Below are 18,006 nucleotides of genomic sequence, written 5' to 3'. Positions count from 1 at the left end.
GTTGCAGGTACAATCCAGCTGAATGGATGAATGAAGTGGACATAGTAACTGTAGACTCCCCTTTCAATAATGTTTTCCACGTTTTATAATTAAAATCTGTCCCATGGCTTTCTTAACTAAGGTAAAATTAAATGCATATTCATATAACATAACTTGCTGCTAGTGTATTAGTTTGCTAGGTCTGACATAACAAAATACCGCAGACTGGATGGCTTAAACTACAGTAATTAATTTTCTCCCAGTTTTTGAGGCTGCAATCCCAGGTCAAGGTGTTGTAGGCAGCTGCATCTGGGAGGTCTCTCCCTGTGCACCAGGTGAACCCTCAACTTGTACAGGGGAGGGTTCTTGACCCTGAACGGGAAAGAATTCTCAAGCAAGTCAGACGAGTGTAGGAATTCCTTAGAGCAAGAGTAGAAATGAATAGCAGCGGCCTTGCAGGCAGCTGAGAGCAGGAAAATGCAGAGGTGCAGAGGGAAAGTTTGCTTAACATTTTCTTGGTATAGAAAAATGGTTCCCTTGCCATCTCTTAAAGCCAGGGCATCGCGTGTCCACTTGGATCTGCACTGCGTGGGGACTAGCCCCTACCACCCCAGGATTTGGGGAGCCGCGGAGCATGGGATGGAGTGAAATTATGTTCTGAGAACTTCCTAAAGAAAGGAGATTTCCAGGTAGGCTCCTGCAGCTGCAGTTCTGTCCGGGTCACCCAGGCCTTGGGAATATGCAGGCCCAAATCTGAACTGTCAACAGGCCCTCCCTACTTACGGGGTAAAATGGAGACTTGGAACTAGAATGAAATAAAAAAAAGACAAAACGCAGTAAGTTGAGCAGTGAGAAAGCTTTATTTAAAGGTACGGACTTAAAGAAAGGAAAAGTGCAGGCGTCCTCAGAGAGAAGGCATGCTAAAAGACTGGGGTACCCTTTTTTAAGGATTTTCCAAAGGGCCAGGATGTATAAACTTGTAAAATGGTCTCAGAATGCTTATCTCTGGTGAGAGACCTTAAGTCTCTTCTGTTATCAGTCCTCCAGGTAATCCTGCAAAATTAACAACACAAGAAATTGGTCAGTTCTTCTTCCAGGATAGCAGCTTCCCTCTGGGAACATCCCAATAGGACTGCCCACCCTGCCCCCAAAGTGGATTGAGTTATTGTCTGTTTGCTAAAGAATTATGTTAGGAATCTTACCTCTTAACTTCCTGGTTTTTAAAATGGAGTCTTAGCTTTAAGATGGAATCCTTCCTGTTCTTCCTATACTGTTTATATCAGAGCATTTTTCATCATCGGCAGGGAAAGTTAGCTATGATGCTTATCTCCTGTCTCTGCCCCATCTCAAAGGTGCTGGCAGGATTGGGTTCTTCTGAGGCCTCATTCCTTGGCTTGCAGGTGGCCAACTCTGTGCATGTGCCCCTGGTGTCTCTTCCTCTTGTTACAAGGACACTGGTCATATTGGATTATGGCCCTATTCTAACAACCTCATTTTAACCTAATCATCTCTTTAAAGACCTTATCTCCAAACATATTCAGTTCCTGAGGGGCTGGGAGGTAGGGCTTCAACATAATGAATTTTGGGAAGAGGTAATACAATTCAACCCACAACAATAAGACATTTAAATCATATGGGAAACCTGCCCCTCTTTTTTATACCTGGAAGTAGAAGAGAACCAGAATGGCAGTTGTGGTCGGGGAGTGCGGGGTGGCAGGGATGACAGATTGCTAAAAAGCTTCAGTTAATATTTTCCGAGTCACTTTTGAATGTTGTGATACTGGATTGCTAGGATGATGTTTGTAGTCAAATACAAAGAAAATGAAGTTAAGATACTCAAGTTATTAGCACTCTCTATACTTGTCAATGGATAGATGAAGGTGTTACTTCTCAGTAACCTAAAAGCCTCCTGGCTGGTGAAGACCCACTGAAAGTGTCTGCCTTCTTGGCTTTTTCTGTCACTTCACCTCATTTCACCCACTCTGGGTCTTTCCATGAGGCATTAGTTATGCCCCTGATATGCATGTTTGTTGATTCTCATCGATGGGACTTTCTTTTCTTATCCATTAGGTAGGGCTCACCAACGTGGTGCCACTTGTCTGCCCTGCTAGACCAAGCATTGTGATGGCAAGGGTCAGGTTTTAGCTATCTTACACAGCACCTGTCACATTTGAGAGACATGGTAGGCATGTCTCTTAATTGTATAATGATTAGGTGAGGATGCCACATGTGGGAAGTTAAAATTTCTCTGCATGGCTCTTAATTGTGTAGAGTAACAGCTAACAACTTCAGAGAGCTCTCTTGGTGCCAGGCACAGTTCTGAGCACTTCATACTTACTACCTTATTAAGACCTCTCAGCAATGCTCTGGTTATTATTATCCCTTTTACAGATGAAGTAATTGAGGCCTGTCAAGGTTAAATTTCTCCAAGGTCACACAGTTAGGGAGGTGACAGAGCCAAGACCAGAACTTCAGAGTCTGAACTATGAATGCAACTTACTACATTATACTATCTATGTTCCTATGTAATGACTCCATTTGCGTACTAATTTTTCAAAGTTAATACTGTCCTAGTTGTCTTAATACAGGAAACATGTATACTAATTTTACTTCCTAGTAAGTCGTTGCTTTTTCAGTGCCAGAAATTAATGATAATTAGTCAGTTCTTCAATTTCAACAGTAACATTGAAAATGAACATTAATCTTGTAGAATTTCAGTAATTGTTCCCCTAATTCTGTTCATTATAAATGAAAGTAGACAAAAAAAGAAATGTGAAAGAATCCCTGTTGGTTCCTTGCATTTCTGACTCAATTACAATAAGCATGTTGCTTTCTTTTGGAACAGGATGTCTCGGGCTGTTCATCTTCCAGTCCCCTGTCCCGTACAGCTTGGTTCTATAAGCAATGACTCCCTGGAAGCTCAGCTTCATGATTATGTCAGACAAGGAAACTACGTGAAAGTGAAGAAGATTCTCAAGAAAGGTAAGCACCATTTGAAATGCCAGATGTACTTGGTCCACATTTCTGAATAGTGTTGGAAGGAAAACCAGGCATGTGAAACTATGAATTCTTGGGGGAAATCAGAAGTTAAGTTTAGAGATGAGATGTCCTCTACCAGTGCGGCCATACCGTCTAGATGAGGTCGTGAATTGCTATTTGGGGGCCATTTTGTTTTGTGCTTGTGCTAGGAAACCATAAAAATCTTCCAACTGTTAGGCTCCCAAGGTTTCTCCTCAGGCACCCACTTTTGCTTCTGCCTGATCACCTTTTCTTCTTCAGTCTGTTCAGTCCCCTGAGTCCTCTGAGGCCTGTGGTAGAATGAAGAGACCAACTCTTATAGCTCTTCCCCTTGTTGCTCCTTCCAGGCACTTGTGCTTTTGTTTCCAGGTTATTTGTTGTTTTTTTTGCTGGAGGCTACAGACAGCTCAGCCTACAGGGCACAGAAACAGCAAACATAGTCCAGGCAATCTTCAAAAAATCAAGCAAACACTAAAAAAACCACATACTAACAAAACCTCTGCTGGTATTTGGCCTCTGATCTAGAGATCCAGACCTGCTTTTGTTAGAAGTTCTGCTGGACTCTCCCTCCCCCTTCTTAATGTTGAAAGGGAAGCTTATGAAGCTTCTGTCAGCTGGTTTGTGGAACAGTCAGGGTGACCAAATTTCTCTACAGTATTCTCTTCATTTGCCTCAGTAGCATTCCTGAGGACTCTCAGAAGGGTAATCCCAATTATTTCACAAAATAATTCCCTCAAAAAATTCTCCTATGTTTGCATGTACCATCCCTCATGTCTGTAGATTAGCTGATAGTGAGCTCAAATACTTGATTTGAAATGTCCTGGGGTATTTTTTTTCCCCCTCAAAATTTTGTATTTTACTTCATAATACATTCATATGTATGTTAACAGAAAAATTGATGTTCAAGATAGGTATGTTATGACTTCTAGTGTCTGTCTTATCTACCTTCTCCAGTGTGAGAAGCAAAATTGTAGGACATTTATTATCTCTTAGACATCTCCTGAGCTTCTGCATCTTGAAATTCTTGACACAAAGCTAGGGCGGGGGATGCGATTGACAGGTGTAACTGAGTATGAAGCAGAATATCTGTGTCTGGGAATTTCATCTAAAGCCTCAGAGTGGAGAACAAGGGGTGACATTTTCCCCACAGTCTAAAGCAGGGCTTCTCAGGAGATGGCCAAATGGTCCTTGGACCTTCAGCTCCCATCACCCTTCTTGGACCTCTCTAAAGAAGGGTGGTGGGGTAGTGGTGGGATGTCAGTAGGAAAGACTCCTTAAAAGGTATTCACAGGAACAGAACTCTGTAGCTTCTCCTTTCTTTCTAGCTTCCAGCCAAGTAAGAGGCCCTTCAGGTGACCTCATGGAGAGAATTGTGGTGTTTGCAAGCAGGAGAGTTGGGAGCCTGTGTCCCAACCTGCTGAACACTAGGAACATGTCAGCTACCCCAGCTGCCACAAAGTTGGCGTTAAGAGAACCTGGTATGTTACTTGAAACTTAGGGGTCAGGAGGACTACCATTTACCTGTTAGCTGGAGCAGTTCTTGATGGCTGGGTGAACATGGGAGACCAGCAGTTGGATTAGCTACACTTCTACCAGTTGGTGGGATAAGTAGTCTCTGTAGCAGATAGCTGAGCCATCTAAAGGGAATTCACCTATAAAGGAAGGGAGAATCCCAACAGAGAGGCTGCAGATGTGGCACGAAGTCAGCAGGAGAGGGCACTGGCTTGTATCAGGGCCCTGTACAATGGAGAGGAGGTACCCGAAGGACTCATTAGCCCCTCCCACAAAGGTGCAGGCATTAGGATGAAGCCAAAAGCTGCAAAGTTGAGTTCCAAGGCATCCCTCGTCATCCCCTTGGTTCTGCCCCTAATTTAGCTCTGGAGTTGCCAAAAATAGCCTTTGAGATGAGAAGAGTGGAAGGGCAAGAATGAGGTTTTGATTTCAAAAGCACTGGAAAGTTTATTACCTGAAATGAGAGTCTACTGGAATACCTCAAAATGACTAGAAAACTGGAATCTGCCTCTTGGGAGTGGGGAAAGAAAAAGGGAAGGGAAGGGGACTGACAGAGTGTATCTGACAGAGTGTATCCCTACAGTTATAGGGAAAAAAATTGTTTCTTGATTGGATCCTTCTTAGTTCAGCCCATCCAGAAGACCAGTTACCACAGATTGTATGAGTTCTAAACCCAAAAGATGTGTAAGTCCGGGGAGAGGAAATCCGAGGGCAAAATACCTCTAAAAACCAAAATCAGGCAAAGGGAGAAATAAAGTTTAAAACCCGTTTATTGCTTACTAACCGCAGTCCAGGGCCGTCTGTCTCCTCTACTCCCTCCGGAAGAAGCAAACAAGCAAGCAAGCCAGCTGCTCCCTTTAAACTCTCAGGTTCATACATGTCCTCCTCAGTTGCCCAAGTAATTACCCATCGATATGGAGATGAACTTCTCTCCACCCAAGGATATGTAAATGCACTAAAGCCAGGCAAGATGCTCTAGAAATGTTACAATGAGTTCCAGAACATCAACCTTTATTCATTTTTTAATTACACATATATTAATTGAGCCTTGGGTTTAGAGCTGCCAAGGAAATATGTATGGCCTGTTTTCCAGGAATGTAAGCCAGCAGAAGAAACAGATATGATTTAGTAGTTCAGATACTGAGAAGGGCAGGAGGCAAAGGGAGCACACTAAGGGAAACCTGTAGAGAAAGCGATATTTTTCCTTAAGGAAAAAAAGAAGTTAAGGTAAAAGTAGAAGTCAGAATAAAAGGTACATGTAAGAGGCAATGGGGGAATTAAAGGGATGCAAAAGCCCTGAGTATGAAGAGACCCTAGAGAAGAAAAGGGTCTGAATGACTTGAGTTGGAAGAGAGAACAAAGGGTGGGAGATGGTGATGTGGGTGAAGCTGGCAAGGCAAGCTCCAGCTAGACAAGACTTCATGGGCTGTTGGAAGGATTTTGGTGTTAGGTGTATACATATTTAGGATTGTTACATTTTCTTGATGAATTGATCCTGTTGCCACTGTGAGGTGTCGCTCTTCTTCTCTGGTTATACTTATCTTGAAATCTGTTTTATCTGATATCAAATAGTCCTGTCATCCCCCTTTTACTTACTGTTGCATGGAATTACCTATATCTTTATAGTTAAAATCTGTCTTCTGTAGAGACCATATAGTTGAGACTTGCATTGTAAAATTCTATTCTCTTACTCTCTGCCTTTTAATCAGTGTTTAGTCCGTTAATATCTAATGTAATTATTGATGTGCTTGGGTTTAGAACATTTTATTTTTTGTTTTCTTTTTGTACTGTTTTTGTTTCTTCCTTCTTTTGACTTAATTATTTTTTAGAATTACATTTTAATTTAGCTTTTGGCTTTTTAGTCGTATTTTGTGTATTAGTTTTTTAGTGATTATAATATATATCTTTAATTTTTTACAGCCTACCTAGATTAATATTGTACCACCTGACATATAATATATAACCATATAGGCTCATTTCTCCCCCTACACTGTTTTTTGTATTAAAGATGTCATAAGTATTATATCTGTATGAGTTATGAATCCCATATTGTTTTATAATTTTTGTTTTAAAGAATCATCATACTTTAAAGAAATGAAAATGAAAAGCAATCTTTTACATTGCACTATGCATTTACCATTTCTGTTGCTTTCCATTCTTTTTTGAAGTTCTGAGTCACCTACAGCCTGAAGAACTACTACCATCAGTCAATGTTTCTTTCTTTTTTTTTTACATAGTGTAGGTGTATCACTTTTTAAAATTTTGTTATCATTAATATACAATCACATGAGAGAAAGTGATGTTTTTCCTTAAGGAAAAAAAAGAAGTTAAGGTAAAAGTAGAAGTCAGAATAAAAGGTACACATAAGAGGCAATAGGGGAATTAAAGGGATGCAAAAGCCCTGAGGATGAAGAGGCCCTAGAGAAGAAAATGACCAACATTGTAGTTACTAGATTCCCTCATTCATTATCAAGTCCCCACCACATACCCCATTGCAGTCACTATCCATCAGCATAGTAAGATGCTACAGAGTCAATACTTGTCTTCTCTGTGCTATACTGCCTTTCGTGTGCCCCACCTACATTATGTGTGCTAATCATAATCCCCTTAATCCCCTTATCCCTTCCTTCCCACCCACCCTCCTCAGCCTCTTTCCCTTTGGTAACTGTTAGTCCATTCTTGGGTTCTGTGAGTCTGCTGCTGTTTTGTTTCTTCAGTTTTTGCTTTGTTCTTATACTCCACATATGAGTGAAATCATTTTGGTACTTGTGTTTCTCTGCCTGGCTTATTTCACTGAGCATAATACCCTCTAGCTCCATCCATGTTGTTGCAAATGGTAGGATTTGTTTTCTTCTTAAGGCTGAATAATATTCCATTGTGTATATGTACCACCTCTTCTTTATCCATTCATCTACTGATGAACACTTAGGTTGCTTCCTTATCTTGGCTATTGTAAATAGTGCTGCGATAGGGATATATATGTCTTTTTGAATCTGGGATCCTGGCTGAATTCCTAGGAGTGGAATTCCTGGGCCAAATGGTACTTCTATTTTTAGTTTTTTGAGGAACCTCCATACTACTTTCCACAATGGTTGAACAATTTACATTTCCACAGGCAGTGTAGGAGGGTTCCCCTTTCTTCGCATCCTCTCCAGCGTTTGTTATTGTTTGTCTTTGGATGTTGGCCATCCTAACTGGTGTGAGGTGATACCTCATTGTGGCTTTAATTTGCATTTCCCTGATGATTAGTGATGTGGAGCATCTTTTCATGTGCCTGTTGGCCATCTGAATTTCTTCTTTGGAGAAGTGTCTGTTCAGGTCCTCTGCCCATTTTTTAATTGGATTATTTGCTTTTTGTTTGTTGAGGTATGTGAGCTCTTTGTATATTTTGGATGTCAGCCCCTTATTAGATATGTCATTTCTGAATATGTTCTCCTATAGTGTAGGAAGCCTTTTTCTTCTACTGATGGTGTCCTTTGCTGCACAGAAGCTTTTTAGTTTGTTATAGTCCCACTTGTTCATTTTTGGTTTTGTTTCCCTTGCCCATGGAGATATGTTCATGAAGAAGTTGTTCATGTTTATATTCAAGAGAGTGTTGCCTATGTTTTCTTCTAAGAGTTTTATGGTTTCATGACTTACATTCAGTTCTTTGATCCATTTCGAGTTTACTTTTGTGTATGGAGTTAGACAGTAATCCAGTTTCATTCTCTTATATGTAGCTGTCCAGTTTTGCCAACACCAGCAGTTAAAGAGGCTGTCATTTCCCTATTGTATATCCATGGCTCCTTTATCATATATTAATTGACCATATATGTGTGAGTTAATATCTGGACTCTCTGTTCTGTTCCACTGGTCTATGGATCTTTTCTTGTGCCAGTACCAAATTGTCTTGATTACTGTTGCTTTGTAGTAGAGCTTGAAGTTGGGAAGCGACATCCCCCCTGCTTCATTCTTCCTTCTCAGGATTGCTTTGGCTATTCGAGGTCTTTTGTAGTTCCATATGAATTTTAGACCTATTTGTTCCAGTTTGTTGAAGAATGCTGTTGGTATTTTGATAGGGATTGCATTGAATCTGTAGATTGCTTTAGGCAGGATGGCCATTTTGACTATATTAGTTCTTCCTACCCAAGAGCATGGGATGAATTTCCATTTATTAGTGTCCTCTTTAATTTCTCTCAATAGTGTCTTGTAGTTTTCAGGGTACAGGTCTTTCACTTCCTTGGTTAGGTTTATTCTTAGGTATTTTATTCTTTTTGATGTAATTGTGAATGGAATTGTTTTCCTGATTTATCTTTCTGCTAGTCCATCGTTAGTATATAGGAAAGCAACAGATTTCTGTGTATTAGTTTTGTATCCTGCAACTTTGCTGAATTCAGATATTAGTTCTAGTAGTTTTGGAGTGGATTCTTTAGGGTTTTTTATGTACAATATCATGCCATCTGCAAACAATGACAGTGTAACTTCTTCCTTACCAATCCAAATGCCTTTTATTTCTTTGTGTTGTCTGATAGCCGTGGCTTGGACCTCCAGAACTATAGTGAATTAAAGTGGGGAGAGTGGACACCCTTATCTTGTTCCAGATCTTAAAGGAAAAGCTTTCAGCCTCTTGCTGTTAATGGTGGCTGTGGGTTTGTCATATATGGCCTTTATTATGTTGAGATACTTGCCCTCTATACCCATTTTGTTGAGAATTTTTATCATGAATGAATGTTGAATTTTGTTAAATGCTTTTTCAGCATCTGTGGAGATGATCATGTGTTTATTGTCCTTTTTGTTGATGTGGTGGATGATGATGGATTTTCAAATGTTGTACCATCCTTGCATCCCTGGAATAAATCCTACATGATAATGATAGATGATCTTTTTGATATATTTTTGAATTCGGTTTGCTAATATTTTGTTGAGTATTTTTGCACCTATGTTCATCAGGGATATTGGTCCATAATTTTCTTTTTTTGTGGTGTCTTTGCCTCATTTTGGTATTAGAGTGATGCTGGCTTCACAGAATGGGTTTGGAAGTATTCCCTCCTCTTCTATTTTTTGGAAAACTTTAAGGAGAATAGCTATTATGTCTTCTCTAAATGTCTGATAGAATTGAGCAGTGAATCCTTCTGGTCCAGCAGTTTTGTTCTGGGGTAGTTTTTTGATTACCGATTCAGTTTTATTGCTGGTAATTCATTTGTTTTGATTTTGTGTTTCTGGGCAGACTTGGAAGGTTGTATTTTTCTAGAAAGTTGTCTATTTCTTCTAGGTTATCCAGTTTATTAGCACACAGATTTTCATAGTGTTCTCTAATAATTCTTTGTATTTCTGTGGTGTCCATTGTGATTTTTCCTTTCTCATTATTGATTCTGTTTATGTGTGTAGATTCTCTTTTTCTCTTAATATGTCTGGCTAGGGGTTTACTGATTTTGTTTGTTTTCTCAACCAGCTCTTGGCTTCATTAATTTTTTCTAATCTTTTATTCTCAATTTTACTTATGTTTTCTGTGATCTTTATTATATCCCTCCTTCTGATGACTTTGGGCCTCATTTGTTCTTCTTTTTCCAGTTTCAATAATTGTGACTTTAGACTATTCATTGGGATTGTTCTTCCTTCTTTAAATAGGCCATACTTTCCTCTTAGAACTGCCCTCGCTGTGTCCAACAGAAGTTGGGGCGTAGCGCTGTTGTTTTCACTTGTCTCCATATATTGCTTGATCTTTGTTTTAATTTGGTCCTTGATTCATTGATTATTTAGGAGCATGTTAAGCTCATGTGTTTGTGAGTTCTTTTTGTTTTCTTTGTACAATGTATTTGTAGTTTTATACCTTTGTGATCTCAGAAGGTCATTGGTACAATTTCAATCTTTTTTAATTTGCTGAGGCTCTTTTTGTGGCCTAGTGTATGGTCTATTATGAAAAATGTTCCATATGCCTTGAGAAGAATGTGTATCCTGCTGCTTTTCTGTAGAGTATTCTGTAGATGGCTGTTAAGTCCATCTGTTCTAATGTGTTGTTCAGTGCCTCTGTCTCCTTACTTATTTTCTGTTTGGTTGATCTGTCCATTGGGGTGAGTGGTGTGTTGAAATCTCCTAAAATTTCCCCCTTTATTTCTGTTAGTATTTGTTTCATGTATGTAGGTGCTCCTGTGTTGGGTGCCTATATATTTATAATGGATATATCCTCTTGTTGGACTGACCCCTTTATCATTATGTAATGTCCTTCTTTGTCTTTTGTGATTTTCTTTGTTTTGAAGTCTATTTTGTCTGAAAGAAGTACTGCAACTCCTGCTTTTTTCTCCCTATTATTTACATGAAATATCTTTTTCCATCCCTTGACTTTTAGTCTGTGTATGTCTTTGGGTTTGAAGTGAGTCTCTTATAGGCAGCATATAGATGGGTCTTGCTTTTTTATCCACTGTGTAACTCTGTGTCTTTTGATTGGTGCATTTAGTCTGTTTACATTTAGGGTGATTATCGATAGATATGTACTTTTTGCCCTTGCAGGCTTTTGATTCATGGCTACGAAAGGTACAAGGGTAGCTTCTTTACTAATCTAGCAGTCTGCCTTAACTCACTTGTAATGCTATTATAAACACAGTCTGATGATTCTTTTTTCTCTCCCTTTCTTTTTCTTCCTTCTCCACTCTTTTTTATTTTTTATTAAGGTATTATTGATACACACTCTTATGAAGGTTTCACATGAAAAAACAATGTGGTTACTACATTTACTCATATTATCAAGTCCCCACCCATACCCCAATGCAGTCACTGTCCATCAGTGTAGTAAGATGCCACAGATTCACTATTTCCCTTCTCTCTGCTACACTGTTTTCCCCGTGATCCCCCACACCATGTACTAAACATAGTACCCCTCAATTCCCTTCTCCCTTACTCCCTACCCTCCCTCCTACACCCCTCCCCTTTGGCAACCACTAGTCCCTTCTTGGAGTCTCTGAGTCTGCTGCTATTTTGTTCCTTCAGTTTTGCTTTGTTGTTATGCTCCACAAATGAGGGAAATCATTTGGCACTTGTCTTTCTCCGCCTCAGCCTGCATTCTTAAGCTATCCAGGATCCCACCAAAAGTTGTCCTGTTAGAACAAAAGACACTTCTGTCACCCAGGAAATGTGTTAGGAACCGGGGTCAAACACCAAATATTAGAACAAAAAGAACTTCCTGGTACCTCCTTTATTACTTAAGAAATCATAAAAGTTTTAGAGCCCTGGCCAGGAACCAGGATGAAGACCAAAATACATATTTCTTACTATACCACAATATCACAAGTAACCAGGGAAGGAGAGCAAGGAGATGCATTTCAAGCAAAGGTAACAACAAGTGTGAAGGTCTTTTTTGGTAGAAGCATAATGAATCTGAGAGACTCCAAGAAAGTGGGTGAGTGTGGGATGGTGAGAAGAGGAGGTGTGAGCTAAATTAAAGCATGAGATTGGTGAAAAAGGGGAAGAGCCAAGACACAGAGGGCTTTATAAGCCATTTCAAGCTGTTTCACCTTCATCCTGAAAATAATGAGGTGCCACTGAGGTATTTTCAGCAGGGTAGAGGTAAGCGAGTGAAGTAACTGTCAAGATCCATTTTACCCTACTTGCAAGCTACCAAGCTAGCCTGTCAGTTCTCTGGATGCTGGCAGAAAATAATAGACTCCTGGGTTAGAGACAAATGACAATTTATTACTCCCAGTGATAACAGTAGCTAATATATTGTCATTTTTGTGCCAAGGCCCAATTCCCAGAGGGTGATGCCAAGAGGGCCAAGTGATGGCTGCATACAGCCTGGCTTGCATGACAGGAGAGAGGCTTTGGAAACCCAAGTGTAGGGATCCTGAATCCTTTCAATGGGCATAAGCCTGCCTGACCTCTTCCCCAGAGGGAGACATATCTTTATTATGCTGGATAGGAAACAAACATGCTGTTTGCTCTGGAGGAAGATACTGTCTCTAGCTTCCAAGTCTGTTCACTATGCAAACATCCTTGAGAAGATACTCCACAATAAAGGCTGACATGCAGAAATGTGAGAGTCATGGAGAATTTACTCTCAAAGGTGACATGCCTGGATTTAAACTTCAAAAGGGAAGCCAGCTGTTTCTTGGAAAATGGATTGGTGAAGGGCAATGGTAAATGTAGGCCAAGCTATATCCAGCTGAAAGATGATCACTTGACCAGCCAGGGAGGTGGTAGAGCTGGAGAAAGGTGGATGAATTTGAGGGGTATTTAGAAAGATAAATAATCAGCACTAATGACAGGTTGGTGTGAAGGAAGGTGTCATAGACGACCTTTGTTTTCTGGTTTGTGCCCTGGGATGATGGACAGGTGTGCCATCACTGAGGTAGGAAATTTAAGAGGCCTACTTGTAGGGAGTGGGCAAGAGTAGTTCAATTTGGGCATGCTGAGTTTGAGGTGCCTTTGAGACTTTCAATTCAAGATGTCAGTCACCTAGATGTCAGATAGGCAGATCTATAACTGAGGTACAGTGGCTATTATATGCACTGTATGCCACAGTCAGATCTCCTGGATCGAAATCTTGATCTGGCACTATGTTTGACCAAGTAGAATTTGTTAACTTTTCTGTGCTTCCATTTCCTTGTGTGTAAAACAGGGGTAATAGTAATAACCTTCCTCTTAGTGTCGTTGTATTAAATGAGGTAATTTGAGACTATCAGAATGGGAAGGAACTTACAAAGTAGGCCATTTAGTCCAATTCCTTATTTTGACATTTTATAGTTAAGAATTGTGTTTCTATCTCTCCTTCTCTCTTTGTCCTCCACAACTTTGCCCAGCTCTGTCTTTAGTACTCAGAACTGGAGTATTTTGGTGTGTGTACATCACATGGGTGTGAGATGTACAGGAGAAGGTCTCAGCTTCCTCCAACAAGGCCTAGTTTGTCTTAGTACCCAGTTGATAACTCACTGTATCTACTGAAGAATAGCTGCTTTTAGGTAATCTCCCTGAGGACAGGAGTTTGGGGTCTTATTTTCCCTTTGATCTGTCACAGAGGTGTGAGTGCTTGTTCACTGGGAAAGTACTGGGCTGTTGTTTGCTAGGAAATGGCCAGAAGGCCTCAGGTCAGGATACAGACTATATCCTTAGCCTTTTGCTCTTCCTGGCACTTCTGGTTGGTAAGCCAGCTCCCATTGAAAGTGGTTTCTCCTCAGCCACAGTTTCTAAGGTGAATCCAGGGAATGATTGCCCTATGATTTGCTTCCTTAGCATTTGTGAGAAATGCCTAAATGATGTCTCACTGGTCCTCAGACATTACACCCAGATTCCCCCTTTGGTCCCCTTTTAATCTCTGCATTCCCCTTAGTACTTCCACTGCATGCTTCTCTCCTTATGGGTTTACTTCAGTCAGATCAGTTTCTTAAATCATATCTACAACCTCTAAGGCAAAATACAAAGAGCCTTTACTGTAGGTTACATGAAAGGAGATCAGGACTCACAAGATACAGAAGAGAGGAGCATTAGTGCTCAAGGCAACAGGAGAGAGCCTTGTGGCCTGGATGAGCCACTTAACATTCTAAGTTTCTGTTTCTTCAACCTTTTAGGGTTATTTCCTAAAAATAAATGGGGTGATGCATGTAAAGAGTTTAGTAGAAGGTCTGGGACATAGTAAAGTGCTGGAGAAATGGTAGCTTTTTTGTCTTTTAATTTTTTTAATGAACAAGAGAAATCACATTTATTCAGGGTTTTTTTTTGTGGGGAAGATAGAGGTATGTATGTAACCTTTCAGACTCAGACTCACCTAGCAAATTTTTTTTTTAATGACTTAATTCTGAAAGGTGGTAGACTAGGAAGGCAAGACAGAAACCTCCACCTGAAAACACATAAAAGAGGAAATACAGCAAATGCAACTAGACCTGAAAACTGCAGAACAGACCACCTACACCTAAGCAAGAAAAGGGAACCAGACAGAAAAGGGTGAAGTGGCAAAGCTAAGATTGAGTGGACCCAACCCCTCACCCTATCCCAGCCTACAGGCAGGAGAAAGAGGAATAGAGCGTGGAGGGGATAGGAGCCCAGGAGTGGTGTACACCTGGCCCTAGAGATCTACTCTAGGAGCACAAGTCCACATTACATTGGGTTCTGGTGATTAGCAGGGCTCTGGAGGGCAGGCCTGCTCCACCAGTCCTGAGACCCAAAGCAGAGGTGGAAGTTTGAAAGACTTGCCAGCAGTAGGATGGGTATCAGAAGGGCAAGGATTGGACAGAACTCTCTCCTCAGGTGAAAGGGAAGGTGGAGGATACCTCCCCAGCCCTTCCTCGACCCAAAAGATTGGGAACTCTCGGGAGTCCCAGATGCTCCATCCCTTGCTGGCAACAAAGCCCCTAGGCTCCTACCTGCTCATGCTGCCACAATCCAGCCCACTTGGCCCAGCGACAGCATCAGACTTTGCAGCCTGGCAGGTGGAGGGAGAATCTCTCCACTTCCTTGGCTCCATATCATCCCAACCAGGGAGTTGCCTCCAGAAGCCAGCCCCAAGAGCTCCTTCCTCCCTGCAGGTGTCCAAACCCAGTGCTGTGGGTCCAGCTGGGACAGAGCCTCACATTGGCCCACCCACCCCATTATCCCTGCATCCCTGCCATTGGTGCAGGCCAGGCAAAGGGTGGCTCTTCCCACAGCAAGCTCAGCAGAGATTCCTGAGCTGATTACAAAGGCAACAGTGGAAGCAAACTGTGTGCCTAGACTTAGACCACTACAGAAGTCAGAAAGATGCCTGGCCCATGGCACGCCAAGCTGGGGCACCCCTAAAATAGAACCAGGCATTAGAGAGTAAAGAATCTTGAGCTTCTGGGTACCATATGCCTTCCTCATTAAGCTGTCACTCTATAGGCCAGAAAGCATAGCAACAACATTTAATACAAATAAAGAAACACAGAAACCCTGACAAAATGAATAGTCAGAGGACTATAATTCAGACAAAACTACAAGACAGAACCCCAGAAAGAGGGTTACATGAAACAGAGATCATCAATATTCTTGATAAAGATTTCAGAATAAAAGCCAAAGACATGTTCACAGATTTACAGAGAAGTATTCAAGATCTCAGGGAGGACTTCAACAAAGTGATAGAAAATCTGAAAAAGAGCCATCAGAGCTGAAGAACACAGTATCTGAAATGAAACATACAATGGAGGGATTTAAAAGTGGATTCGATTGTGTAGAGGAGATGGTAAATGAAATGGAATTTAGAAGAACAGGAAAACAAAGAAGCTGAGGAATAGAGATAAAAAGGGATCTCTACAAATGAAAGAATGGTAAGAAAGCTATGTGACCAACCCAAACAAACGATATTCACATGATAGGGGTACCAGAAGGAGAAGAGAAAGAGAAAGGGAAAAAAAGTCTCTCCAAGGAAATGTTGAAAACTTCCCCAATCTTGGGAAGGAATAGACACTCAGGTCATGGAAGTGCAGAGATTTCCTAACACAAGGAACACTAGGAAGACAACCCCAAGACATAGAATAATTAAAATGGCAAAGATCAAGGATACGGAAAGAGTATTGAAAGTAACCAGAGAGAAAAAAAAGATCACTTATAAAGGAAGCCCCATCAGGCTATCAGCAGACTTCTCAGCAGAAACCTTACAGGCCAGAAGGGAGAGGCACTATATATTTACTGTAATGAAACAGAAGGGCCTCCAACCAAGAATACTCTACCCAGCAAGAGTATCATTTAAATTTGAAGCAGGGATTAAAGAATTTCCAGATAAGCAAAAAGTTGAGGGAATTTACCTCCCATAACCTGTCTCTACAGTGCATTTTAAAGGGATTGCTCTAGATGGAAGTGCTCGTAAGGCTAAATAGCTGTCACTTGAGAAAATAAAACCACAGTAAAGGAAGTAGGCCAATTAATTATTAAGCACAAGGAAATCAACTACACGCAAAATCAAGGGATACACTAAGAGTACAGAATATGACACCTAATATATAAAGGGTTGAGGAGGAATAAGAAGGGGAGAGAAAAAAAAATAACCTTTAGATTGTGCTTGAAATAGCATTACAAGCGAGTTAAGACAGTGTGTTAGATAGTAAGGAAGCTGCCCTTGAACCTTTGGTAACCACAAATCTAAAGCCTACAATGGCAATAAGTACATATTTATCAATAATCACCTAAATGTAAATGGACTGAATGCACCAATCAAAAGACACAGAGTTACAGAATGGATAAAATATCAAGACCCATCTGTATGCTGCCTGCAGGAGACTCACTTCAAACCCAAAGACATACACAGACTAAAAGTGAAGGGATGGAAAAGAGCAGGAGTAGCAGTATTTATATCAGACAAAATAAATTTCAAAACAAAGAAAGTAACAAGAGACAAAGGACATTGCAATGATAAAGGGGTCAGTCCAACAAGAGGATATAACCTTTATAAATATCTATGCACCCACTCTAAGAGCACCAACATATGTGAAACAAATACTAACAGAATTAGAGCAGGAAATAGAATGCAACACACTCATCTTAGAAGACTTCAATTACACCACTAACACCAAAAGCCAGGTCAACCAGACAGAAAATAAGTAAGGAGACAGAGTCACTGAACAATGCATTAGAACAGATGGACTTAACAGAACACTGCACCCAAAAGCCACAGGATATACATTCTTCTCAAGTGCACATGGAACATTTTCCAGAATGGATCACATACTAGGCCATAAAAAGAGCCTCAGCAAATTCAAAAAGATTGAAATTGTGCCAACCAGCTTCTCATACCATACAGGTATGAAAATAGAAATAAATCATGCAAAGAAAACTAAAAAGCCCACAAACACATGGAGGCTTAACAACATGCTCCTAACTGATCAATGGATCAATGACCAAATTAAAACAGATCAAGCAGTATATGGAGACAAATGAGCAATTAATGAAACTAGAAAAAGCGGAACAAATGAGGAGTCTCTAGAAGGAGGGACATAATAAAGATCAGAGCAGAAATAAATCAAATTGAGAAGAATAAAATGATAGAAAGAATCAATGAAACCAGGAGCGGTTCTTTGAGAAAGTAAACAAAATAGATAACCTGCTAGCCAGACTTATCAAGGAACAAAGAGAGTGTACTCACATCAACAGAATCAGAAATGAATAAGGAAAAATCACAACAGACATCATGGAAATACAAAAAATTATTAGAGAATACTATGAAAAATTACATGCCAACAAATTGGACAACCTAGAAGAAATGGAAAACTTTCTAGAAAAATACAACCTTCCAAAGCTGACCCAGGAAGAAACAGAAAATCTGAACAGATCAATTACCAGCAACGAAATTGAACTGGTAATCAAAAAACTACCTAAGAACAAAACGGCTGGACCAGATGGCTTCACGGCTAAATTCTATCAAACATTTAAAGAAGAGCTAATACCCATCCTTCTTAAAGTATTCCAGATAGAAGAGAAGGAAATACTTAAAACTCATTCTATGAGGCCAACATCACTCTAATACCAAAATCAAACAAAGGCACTACAAAAAGAAAATTGCAGACCAATGTCCTTAATGAACAT

The 18,006-nt window shown here is 40.4% G+C and overlaps 1 protein-coding gene across 1 annotated transcript in view; it reads left to right on the top strand.

The window, feature by feature from the left end:
- The window catches only part of TEX14 (testis expressed 14, intercellular bridge forming factor), a 95,301-nt gene that overhangs the window by 8,317 nt on the left and 68,978 nt on the right, over positions 1 to 18,006 (top strand). Inside the window, exon 2 of the mRNA XM_057501283.1 lies at positions 2,825 to 2,961. Within this exon, the coding sequence (XP_057357266.1) occupies positions 2,825 to 2,961 (137 nt within the window). The remainder of the gene's footprint in view (positions 1 to 2,824; positions 2,962 to 18,006) is intronic.

Source organism: Manis pentadactyla, chromosome 4 (genome assembly GCF_030020395.1).
Source record: "Manis pentadactyla isolate mManPen7 chromosome 4, mManPen7.hap1, whole genome shotgun sequence".
NCBI lineage: Eukaryota > Metazoa > Chordata > Mammalia > Pholidota > Manidae > Manis > Manis pentadactyla.
The sequence above is the reverse complement of the archived record's forward strand: the minus strand, read 5'-3'. Positions and strand labels throughout refer to the sequence as shown.